This window comes from Lichenostomus cassidix, chromosome 14 (genome assembly GCF_008360975.1).
Source record: "Lichenostomus cassidix isolate B80296 chromosome 14, HeHo_3.0, whole genome shotgun sequence".
Classification (NCBI taxonomy): Eukaryota; Metazoa; Chordata; class Aves; order Passeriformes; family Meliphagidae; genus Lichenostomus; species Lichenostomus cassidix.
Window position 1 is genome coordinate 8,636,370 of NC_139495.1, and position 12,223 is coordinate 8,648,592.

Sequence of the window (12,223 nt, forward strand, 5' to 3'; positions counted from 1 at the left end):
GTAACAAACTGATCCCCACCAAATAAAATCAACAAGGGATCAAAACCAGCCAACAACTGAGACTTCCCTTTCTTCATCTCTCCAGGAAACAAAAAAACCAAAAAAACCCCAAAAAAACCCGAAAAAAACCCCCCCCAAAAAAAACCAAAAACATAAAAGGACAAGCCACACATCCTGGAAACATGAGTATTTAATTCATGCAGGTTCATTAGGCACACAGTAGTTTACATTTGCACTTTAGTTCTTAAGCAAGTTAAAATGAACTAATTCCAATTCAATCACTGGACACCTCATGAAGCTGGCTAAAGTGCTACCTTGGTCTTCACTACTGCAGGTTTTTATAGCATTATGTACAGATAAGCTGTAAGGCTGAAAAATACATGAGTTTGTTTATCCTGAATATACAACACCTCTGACCTTTCTTTCCCTTCCTTTTTTTAAAGAGATAAATAGAGGGAGGAAAAAAAAAACCAAAAAGGAAAAACCTCTAGGAACAAGTCAAAGAATAGATGTTTCTTAAAAGCATTATACAGAGGTGCTAACCTGATAGGTTTTTGTCTTCATTGCCATCACAGCATTTATTGGAACCAGAAGGATCATGACAGCCACACCTGCTAGCACTGAAGGACCTAAATTCTGAAAAGTACATAATTGTAAACATTTATTCCAACTCATTTTTTTAAATCTTGGACCAAAGCACTGCATACACTACAGAAAATCATTCTGAAATAGGTTTTTAGCTTGGGGGAAGAAGAGGATGATCAAGTAGGGGCTTAGGTTAATATTTACACATATTGACTTTTGAAACAAACATACATATAGAGCCCTCATCAGAGGTACATACAGATCAATCTCTCTCCAAATATCTCTCTATACACATACACAAATATGTTTTCATGTCTTCCACTTTTTGCTGATTTGCCTGCTCTTCTGAAGAAAAGTCAGCCCAGTGCTGTGTGAACTAGAAACAGCAAACATCTCATATGGTGACTCTCTGAGCACAGAACCAAGGCCACTTTTATTTCAGTCAAGGCCCAAGTGAGATACTACAGGTGCTGCAGTCCCCCAAAAGATAACAGCTCCCCTCTGCATCCTCCCAGCATGAACTGAGATGTGCAAATCCAGAACCTCCTGCCTTCCTTCTTGACAGCAGCTGCAGAAGCAGCTCTGAATGGCTTCTTAACAAACAGCACCTTCCCCACAGTGCTGCAAACCCTCCAGGGGTCTGAACAGCAGCTGTCTGTTGTCACAGAATTATGGAAGCAGCACATTGCCAAAGTCAAAACAGGAAACCACACACAATGCTCACCTGCCACAGCAAGTACAGTGCTAGTATCACCTGGAGAGGTGCAGACCAAATCATGTTTATATAGGTAGCCAAGTCCATGAATCTCTGAGCATCCACAGACATCAGATTCACAATCTCACCCACAGTAGAAGTCTTCCTAGCCGAATTTGTTATAACAAGTGCCTACATGAAGATCAAAAATAAAAAACAATGAAAACAACATGAAGACAGATTTATCCCTTTGCATTTTCTCCACAGAATTCAACTGCTTTACAGAATGGCTTCTTTAAAATTACAAGCAATCATACTCCTCCTTCATATTCTGTTTACCCTGTACACCTTGCAAAATGCAAGTTGTACAGTTTGGCTCAATCAGCTGGGTTTAAGCTAATATTGAATTGAAGTCAATAAGCAAACTCTGGGGTTAGGGCTGATGATTTTATTCCTTGGGGGTATAGTTTACTTGGTTTGCTATGTGTTCTTGTTTTGCTGTGAGAATTGGAATCTTAATTTCTTGTGACACATTTTTCTCACACAGAGCTATCAGTCCCCAGATTTCTAAATTCTTCCAGCTTATTCTAAGGTGAGGTGGCACAGCTGCTAAGTCCCAAGTAAAGTCATAAATGTAGATGCATCCTTGTTTCTTCACCAACTGAAACACTGCACACCCCAAGTCCAAATGAGGCAAAGTTTCTTATTCAAAGTAAGAAGCATATTAAATAGTAAATTAGAAAACTGACCTGGCTTAAAGGCTTTTATTTATAAGTTAGACATGCTCTTATTTCTATTAAGAGTTAGGAATCAGCACACCAGAGTAATCTAACTTATTATTCAGACTGAAGTGATGCATTCTCACAGTCACAGATATTGAATATTTGCAGTGACAGTACTGTTGCATATTTAAAGACCTACCTTTCGATAAATAACACCAACAATGGCTGTTTTGAGCCTCATTCCAGTTACAAAGCAAATATGAAAATACTGGTGAAGAATCAGTGTCTGAAGACAGGCACAAACAAACAGCAGCACCGTATAAAAGTAGCCTTGCCAGTTTGGGGCAGCTTTGTTATTTACAAAGTTGAGGAGCAGTCTGTGGAGAGAGAAGTGAGTTCTCTTAATAGGTGGAAAACTAAACCAAATGTCATGGTTACAACCTCAGATTATTCCAAACACTGTAAGGGTCATGCAAGGACCTAAAGTACCAAACTCAGATAAAACACTTAAGCAAACTTCTTAGAAACTGGAGATCATTTTGTATGCACATACATCACTCCCTCCTCAACATACCAGTCTGAAACATGAAGTAATACATAGCTTACATGTACAGCATTCCCTTGGAGCTACACTGGAAAGTCTTGTATCTCCTCCAGCTGAAATAAAACCACTTGCAGTTGTTTTACTTCTTAGCTCAAAGCTACAACCCCTCCCAGCCCCTTAGCTCTCTGTGGCATCCCACACTGTGATGTGTAGGCATAAAATAATTACAGGTTAGAGAGTAAACTCTCCTGCTATTGTTGATTATGTTCCTGCCATGCTTCCTGGTGTTGAAAAGGAACATAGGTCAAATATTTATTGCATGATGTTGCAATTTGAAAACCAATGGACCAAAATCATCTTTGTCTATAATCTCTCCCTTGTATAACATCTCTACCTCATTGAACCAACGGAAGGCAAAGCAGCTTGGGGGGTCAAATACCATCATGTTTTAAATCCTGTTACATACTTTTAAAACAATAATGAAGTATATATGTCTTACTTCAGAATTTCCGGGCCTGCAAACATCAAGAGATCATGTCCAGCTTTGAAAAGGAAGCTCATGAGAAAATATGGTCCAAAGGTTTTATATAACACCTTGAATAAAGATGCTTCAGAGCTCTTCTGAGATGGTTTTATAATCAAAGCTTCAGCCTCTTCTGTCACATCACCATTTGAGTCACCTGATTTTTGCTGCTTTTTGGGTGCATATGACATGTTTAGTGGTTGCCTGAAATAAGAGTAGGTACAGAATGTAGCCTTTATTCAAGCATAAGGTCAACTGGAAAAATGTACCCTATACAAATGAGATGTAAATGAGCTGCTTATTATGATTCTTAGGAGTTTAACTGGGTTTTACTGTCAAGCATTTTCAATAATCCTACACAACTAAATGAACTGGCCATTCAGAAATGGCTTTCTTTGCTTGGACAGGTAACATCCCTGTAAATCTCTCCTGTAAGTCTGCCCTGGGGGATCAGGAATAGGGCTGTAACTCGTAAGCTTCAAGGGCACAGGGCATTATTATTCTAGAACCCAGTATGCCAAACCTTCATCAAAATCAAGGCTTCACTGTACCACCAGAGTTAAAAGACTGCAGTCAGATTTATGCCAAGGCATCCCCAAGGGACTGAACACATTCTTTTCTTACATCTGGTTTATGCCAAACTAAATGCTCTGAACTCCTGAGCACAAGCCGTATGTAAAACACACTGCCTATGCAAGCACACAATTTTCCCTCAATGAAAAGGTGCTCCTATTTGCTGCAGCCAAAGATGATGAAAGTAAGATGGAGACCACAGGCATGCAGTCTTTCTAATTTTAGTCATCTGGCTTACATGCTCAGACTCCCTATATAGTCAAAAGAAAGGAATAAGCTGCTCACTTTGACACCCTGCACTACCCTCCTGAGCCTTTGCTAACTACAGAGGGAGCCCAAGCTCCTAAATTACATGACAGAAGTTTATGCCCAAACATTCCCTCCCCAGAGAAGAAAAAAAAACCAAAAAAAACCCACACAGCAAAAGTCACAGTAGTAAGTTTTGGATCATGAAAGACTAAGGGAAAGTTGATACAGCTCTTCATAAAGAAGGAACACCATGCCCTACTTGGTTCCTGCCCTGTGTGCACTTAAGGACAAATACAGGCAGCCACATGGCCTTACAAACACAGGTTTGATAACAAATGACAAATACCTCTAAGTAGAGGTTGAGTAACTAGAGCTTTTAAACCTCTGTATCATGGCAGACCTGAATGCCAGGATAACTGAACTTACCTCTTGGTCTTTGACCACTCTTTTGCCCAATTTCTAGCCAGACCTGGCACTATTTCCTCTGATGTGTCCTCTTTATTTAACGACCACAAATCCTTGGCTTCCAAAGGACTCCGGTAACCCCGAATCATCAACCTGTATGAGAAAGAATCAGCAACATAAATTTAAGAACACTAGAAATGTATGTGTGTATATACAGAGATAGATACATAGATATAGTTGAATCCAGCCCCAGAACAGAGCCAGAGCAATCTCCACAAAGGTGCAAGTAAGCATTAGTGCCTGCAGCAACTAGATGCTAAAACATACATCCAGATGCTAAAACATACATCCTCCTGTCTCAACCAGGAGAACTAGACACCAAAACATCTAAGGATCCAGGATATGCCACTGAATTCAAATTTCAGGGAAAATAAAAGAAAGGCTAAAGTGATCTCATTTGAAAATCAGCCAGGTAATTAATATTCCCATGCCTAACAAGTTTCAAAATCTTTATTAGCCTTTAATTTCGCAAAGCAATTCCTTTCATCTAGCCTTCTGTTGGAACTCTGGCCAAGTACCAGCCACAATATACACCAATATTATTTTACATGTTTCCGTGTTTTAACTCACAAATCATACAGCATAACTAAAATTAAGTTAATGGGAAAAAAAGAGCCTATTGCACAAAAAGAGGTAATCATTTTGAACGTCTTAGTTTCTAAATACAGCAGATGATTTCTACGTTCTTATATTTCCCAAAGAATGTTTTTTATTATATTCTTTCATCAACCATACCAAATATATACTGGCAAAATTTAAAATTACAAAGACTCTACAAGGGAAGTAAAAAAATATAAACCAAATTTGTAAAAAAAATTTAATTTACACTATGACACAACCAACCAAACCAATCAAAATTACTCTTGCATGATCATTGCTAATTTCACGCTAAAAGCAGGATCCCTAAGTACCATCTAACTTGAATTGGTGTTTTATGAACAGCTTGGTCTTACCCAGTGATCCACCAGAATGTGATTCTGGAGAGGAAAGAAGCACTGAACTCTGGACATGGATTCTAAAGGAGAGAAGAAGAAATTAATTCACATACAAAGTGACTGATGCAGGGCCAAAAGAAACAAGCAAAGCAGAAAAGATGCTTTTGAAATTCCTTTTGCTTACAGTATTTCTTTCACATTACTAAAATTTGCCATTTATGCTGCTGAGAGCTTGTTCAGAAAACACAAGCCCAGCTTCAGGGCTGTCAGCAGGCTTAACCACTGGGACACAGGAATAGCAGTGCTCCATATCAACAACACAACAAACAGCTGAAGGAATTCTAGAGGCCACTGCAGGCCAGACAGTCTCTCCAGATGTCGTGTTCAGTGCCTATGTCAATGCAAGCCATGCCACCATATGAGGGCACCAATATGTTAATTGGGTAATTAGAAATGAAAAATGCAGTTCTCCTGTTCCAGCTGTGAAGTGTTGGGACACCATCCACACGGATGCACAAATGAAAAAAATTTGTAAACTCCATAAAACCATCCAAAACAGCCCTCAGGAGCCCTGCATCTCATTCATCAAATATGTTTCAGAAACTTAAGCATCCATCCATACAGCTGCACAGCTCGCTCAGGTTCCACACTCAGCAGCTCTTTTAGCTGCTCTCCTAACCTGGTTGGGTTAAAAGAGCATAAAGAAAGGCTGGGAGAATTTCAAAGGCATGAGAAGTTAATTTAATTGCAGAATTTCAGCACACATTTCTCTTTTCCCTCTTCCAGATTTCTCAATCTTCCCTATTTCCTACAGACATTCCTAGAAATATTCAGAACAGAAAAACAAACCACTGTGGTCTCAAAGCACCTTGTAATTATTACAACCACGATCAAAGCAGAAAAGAAGGTTTCCTTACACCTACAATAACCTGTCAAATATATTTAACCCCTGAATGAGATGAAAGGAACTGAAAGATGAAGAGGATCCAAGGACTCAGCAATACGTTCCTCCTTCCAGGCACACACAAACTGTCTGCCATGGCCATGCAGAGCACCACTGGCACCTTGGGTACTGTTGGGATTCAGTAAGTGCAATTGCTCATGGACCCTTTGCACAGTTACAAAAGCAGCACTTATTTCCCCCCTCACACATTTCACACTCTCCTTCATCAGTCAGTGTCATTTAACAGCCATCAAACCAGAATTAGACCTTGTATAAAACTGAAATTCCTAAACTCGGCACAACCAAACTCCAGGCAGTGACAAGTGTCACTGTGACAGTCTGGCCCAGAGGTGGTGCAAGGATGATCCAGCATCCCTTGGGTCACTTTCAACCAATGCCATAGAGCTGGTACATATAAGTAAGAACACATGCAAAAAATATCATGTCTAGGTAAAATTAAATATCTACATCAAAACCACTCTCTAACATTAGCTGCTCTTGCATCTGAGCTGGTTAAATTTTCACTTGACACAAGAGAGATAAATACAGAAATCAAATGCATCTGCCCAGGTTCAAAAGCTTTCCAGGTCTAAATTCTTCCCCACATTCAAATGAAAGGGAATCCACACCCTTGCAAGTTACTGTCTGCTGAACAGATCAGATAACCAGGAGCACAGCATTTCAAATCACTATTTCCCACTGACTGCCAGCAGCACTACTGAATATAAATACATATAACTTATCCTTCAGGAATGCTATTCAGCAATGAGTGCAACAGTATTTTTATGCTTTTTCTTGTATATAGCCCCTTCCTTCTTTCAGTTTTGCATGTTATGGGCCTCTTCTGCATCACCAAATGAAAAGCAGAATTTTAATTATTTGGCATATGGGAGACTATGGCCCTGCAGCTCATTACACAGAATATTGCACATATGATACTTGGCACTCAGTACAGACTCACTCACAGGATCGTTTACTGTTTCAGAAAACAAAGGTGGTTGCTCTGGAAAACAACACAGGATGAGCTCTACTAATACCAGGATGAAGTAGATGCAGAAGGTGGCATAACGAAATCCATCATCAGCACCCTACAAAGGAAGGTAATATTCCAATTAAAAGGCTTGAAGAATTTATTCAAAACATGTTACTATTAAATAGAAAACAGCTCCTTCATGTAAATTCTGCAAACTAAATGCTACACTACTCACCTCCACGCAAATTAAAGTCAAGGCCTATTTTGGTAAAAGGAAGGTAATGACAGGGGAGAGGATGTGAAAAACACATTTATTTTTATTCAGTCACTACCATAAATATGCACACATTAATTTTTTATGTAAAACGTTCTTATTAAATCATGGTTTGTGCCAACACAACCCCAATTTGAAGTCAGTGTATTCTTTACAGGAGCAAGACATTAATGCACTCAGAAACAAGCAGTATTCAATGCAATTTTTTAATTAATATGCACACTGAAGGTAAGAATTAGAAGAGCAGAATTTAGATTACACATTGTTCCATTGTGTGCAAAATTCACAGGCTCTCTCAGTTTTTTAGACTGAGACTGATATCTAACACATAAGCCACAGAAATCAAAGCACAGGGATAGACAAACACACATCCCCAGTAAAATCCCATTCCCAACAGCTGAAGGCAAAAGTTAGCTGAAAGTTCTCAAAATTGCCAATAGAACTTAAAGGTTCAACAAATTAAAATGGTATGCCACTTTCAGGCAGCTCCATCAGGCAGCCTGATATCTGAGGTGGCCTTAGTACAAGGCAAATTGGCATAAAAATATTTCACTTTATACTTTGATTTTGTCCAAGCAGGTGAGACCACAGCAGCACTGAACACAGTGTTTCAGGAAATCCACTGCAGAATCAACAGGAAGATGACGTAAACTCCCAGCAAGAGCAGTCTGATATCAAAGATTACACACTTGGAGTGCACTCAAGCAGACACATCCACTTTCTCCAACAGCCAACAGAATTTTCTTGGCAACTGTTGCTACAGTTAAAATCACTATGAATTTCACGAGCATTTCAAAACTGAAGCCATTCATTCTTGCCTGTTTTGCTGTTACAGCCCAAGGAATGAAGGTACACTAAATGCATCATTGACTGGTTTGACTGGCATAATTACCAAGCAGCTATTCTATCACTGCAGCATTTGGGATTATTTTCAACTGAATGAGGATAAAAATCACTTACCATATTTAAGGCTTGTTTTATTTTTGATATAAAAACCACTGTGGCACATAACAATGCAATGAACCAGAAAATCGTCATTACACCAGAAGACTGGACTCCTTTTAGTCTTTCATACTGTATTAAAAATGTGGCAAGCAACTGCAGACAAATAAGATGAAAACATATCCAAAAATTTTAAGTTTTACAATGTTATGCACATAGAAAAGGTACTGTGCTAAACTGTTTATTTAACATTTCTAATCAAGTATCTCCCAGACATTCTAAAACCCAGAAATTTTAAGTGTAATTCAAAAATATATTTAAATAGGAAATTCTCTCTAAAGATCCAGTGGACAAAAAAGGGAAAATTAATATGTATTACATAGAAGTAAACAATCACACAAAAGTACTGTCAAAAGCTGCCAATCTTTACTTTTCTCCTTCTATACCACTTGTCTTGTCTACTGCAACATGCATTTTCAATCAGACTGACAAAAGCTTGACAATTGCCTTATTAAATGGGCATGAACTACTTAACAGCTCTTGCATTAGTCAGCATGTTTGAGGGCTGTTTGGGTTTTTTGTTTGGTTGTTGTTGGGGTTGTGTTGTCCCCTTGAGCATCACATTTAATCACTACCATTCTAACTCTGTGATAAACCTAAGGCAACTGACAATACATGAATAGCAAGGCATTTTCTTGAAATGCAGTGATACTGGTATGAAAGCAGAAAACCTCTGCATAAGTAGGGTGAAGGAGTTAGCTGGGGACAACTGTATGGCTCACAGCACTTAAGACTTTCCACTGTGCCATCAAATGTAATAAAGAAAATACACACTAAAGAATGTTACATGCAGGAGAGTTTGTAGTAAGATACTTGAACAGTCTTCCCCCAAGTTCAGAGGTTTGTATTATCTAGGTTGAATCAGCTCTCTTGAGCTGATTCCTCTACCCCAATGCCTGAGTCATACTATTAAATGGAGGGTAGCTCAGGCCTACCAAAATAAGACACCTGAAACTGCCTAGTGTGCTGATGTACAACACACTGAGCACAGATGGGTGGGAGTCTGTTTTTTCTATATTTTTTTAAAGAAAGCAGACATTTGAGAGTCAATATTTCACAGCTCAACTGCAGAGTAAGTCTGCAGCTTAAAGAATTACAGCACTGTGAATAATTCCAAGATGGTGTTATTGCTGAAAGCTTTGCATCAACAATGGCAATGCAGAAGAACTTACCATTGTTATACCCAATACTGTAGGGCTAACAAGAAAAAACGGAGCTCGAAAAATATTTTGAGTTCTTTCCCAGAAAGAGTAGAAAAGGTCTGCCCAGCAGACTATCCACAGTATTAAGCCCAAAGCCTGCAATAAAAAAGTGTCTTTAATACATCAGGTCACACAGATAATGCAGCACAAAATATAGATGAACACTAGATGTTATATGTTAACAGAAGACATAATCAGATAATAATAATCATTTGGGCAATTCTACCACATGCACAAAGAAAAGCAACTTGGATGAAATTACTGAATTCCTACTAGGAGAATATAGTTTACTGATATTTAATACCATGTAATTCAGTCTATTATGAAGCAGAAAGCTCATCAATCTCACTCCTGAATAACAGACTGCAGAGACAAAAGCCTCTCCAATACACCACGTTTTATTATAGTCCTTCTTAAAATTCTGCACTCATTCTAGAGGGAAAAAAACCCCAAAAAACCCCAAAACCTATTTCACACTAGAACTGGAAGAGAACACCTGCAGCAGCTCTAGAAACGTATGCTGTGTAACTTGAGAAGCTGACAGGACAATAAATTCTTTTTATGACAGAAATAAGGGCCCTGAAATCGAGTTGCCTTAAAATAGTCTTCTCCAACTGGTCTTTAAAATAATTTGCATGTTTGTTGCTACACCAGGGTAAATTTCAGAAAGCCTGATAAAAGGGTAATGGAAACAGGAAAGGCTGGGAAATCAATCACAAGCAGAACAAGTAAGTTACACCTGAAGTGTGCACACAGGTCAATACTGTGCAGAAAATAGATTCCAATTTCCAAAGGAGCCTAGTAAGTTCTGGTTTCAAAGAGTCACATACCGTTTTGGCTTTGTTAAGGTTTGACACTTGAATGTAGCCCCTGTCATGACGGCGAAGGTACAGGAAGTACACTGGGAAGCAGAGCCACAGGTAAATGCAAGGAATCCAGACCAGGACTGTGTTCTGAAAGCATGGGGTGAAGTCTGGATCTTCTGTGTGCCATGTCAGATTCCAATCCTAGGGCAAGAAAACAGGCTAAGTTACAGAAAAAGCCAACGCTGAACTTCAGTATTTAAAAATCAGACACAGAGACTCAGAATAAAAAATCCACAAGAGTGAGGCACAGAACCAAGTAAAAGGCTCACCCTTGCAGCTCATTTCCTATTCAACAAGAAGAGAATGTAAATTTAAATAATTCAATGTTTTCTTACTTCTCAAACCCAGGATAAATCATGATACAATCAAACCAAAACTGGTGCTCACAGTAATAAAAATGTGACCATTTTAATTACTGTCACAAGGACTATTTACAATGACAGACTATTTAGTAGTTACATGAGCTTTCATACCATATTTACAATTGTTCTGAGTTAGGAAAATCTTTTGCAGCTAATTTTACCGTAAAATCACTGATCTTGCTGAAAAAATTATCACATGCAACACTTTCTATCAAGTGCTGTAGATTTTTGACTCTCCAACAGAACAATGCAAATGCACAACACTGCAGCTGCAGATGGACTACAATATTCAACAGCCAAAGCACTGCTCACAGGCTTCTGTTTAAAAGCCACTGAGCCAAGAGCAGCAGTCCCATGCCCAAAGGCTCTTAACTAGGATGTCAACTTTTCCACAGCAAAGCATTTTTTCAGACAGTTGCACTTACACTACACAAAACCCCAGTACCACTACTGGGGACATAATGACAGTCAGTAATCCTACTCCTCTATAAAAGCCTGAGCTGGTCACAGAAATAGGTGCCATTATCCACATTTTATAGATGAGGAAACAGAACCAAAAGGAGCTGTAGTGCCTGCTCCCTCTATTACAACATCAAAGTCGAAAGCACATCCCGCTGCCCAGAATCACCACACTTTGATCCTTGTTTGGCCCCATCTTCCACTGAATAAACAGCTTCAAACACAATTGCACAGAACACAGATATAAAGAGAAATGGAAGACACATTTTCCTTCCCCATTTCCCTCAATTTCTGTCAGAATCTAGGACTTTTCTCAGTTAGATACAACACACAGTATACACAGGACATTCAGCTGTTATTTTTGTCCTCTAATTCCACAGTATTCTAAAAATTCTTCTCCCTTTGTATAATATTTTATTTTTTCTTTTTAGAAAATCTCTGAGCTTACTGCAGCCAATTCAGGGGAGTCATCACTGGTAGAACATAAAAATGGCCAGTAATGTTTGAATGTATCTGCACAGAGGTCACACAAGTTGTTCGTGACAAGGCAGCGGCTGGGAGACGCTGTGGGCAAGCCACATGCTTATTAAGTTTCCTGACTGCATAACTCATCAGAAATTTCAGCTGAGTCATCCTTACATTTAGCCACCACATGAATGTTTTCAGCTTTCTAAGTCCCAGCTGCTCCACTCCAGCACAGCAGCCAAGAAAAAGTCTCATGACTCTGCAGAACAGTTTACGATTCACAAATTAAGATAGTTATAAGATTATACAAGCAAATCAACAGGATGTAATCAGCTTTACAAGAAACAAACAAAAGTATTGACATCTTTATGTTGAGTAAACTTTTGG

At 38.9% G+C, this 12,223-nt stretch overlaps 1 protein-coding gene across 2 annotated transcripts in view; it reads right to left on the bottom strand.

Annotated features, from left to right (window-relative positions):
* Positions 1 to 12,223, bottom strand: part of LOC146430801 (multidrug resistance-associated protein 1) — a 47,567-nt gene that overhangs the window by 24,502 nt on the left and 10,842 nt on the right. For both annotated transcript variants that reach the window (XM_085074777.1, XM_085074776.1), the window contains exons 2-11: positions 10,515 to 10,691; positions 9,655 to 9,780; positions 8,441 to 8,578; positions 7,199 to 7,321; positions 5,309 to 5,370; positions 4,317 to 4,448; positions 3,045 to 3,272; positions 2,201 to 2,378; positions 1,310 to 1,471; positions 544 to 636 (exon numbers count right to left, since the gene is read on the bottom strand). In XM_085074777.1, the coding sequence (XP_084930903.1) occupies positions 544 to 636; positions 1,310 to 1,471; positions 2,201 to 2,378; positions 3,045 to 3,272; positions 4,317 to 4,448; positions 5,309 to 5,370; positions 7,199 to 7,321; positions 8,441 to 8,578; positions 9,655 to 9,780; positions 10,515 to 10,691 (1,419 nt within the window). The remainder of the gene's footprint in view (positions 1 to 543; positions 637 to 1,309; positions 1,472 to 2,200; positions 2,379 to 3,044; positions 3,273 to 4,316; positions 4,449 to 5,308; positions 5,371 to 7,198; positions 7,322 to 8,440; positions 8,579 to 9,654; positions 9,781 to 10,514; positions 10,692 to 12,223) is intronic.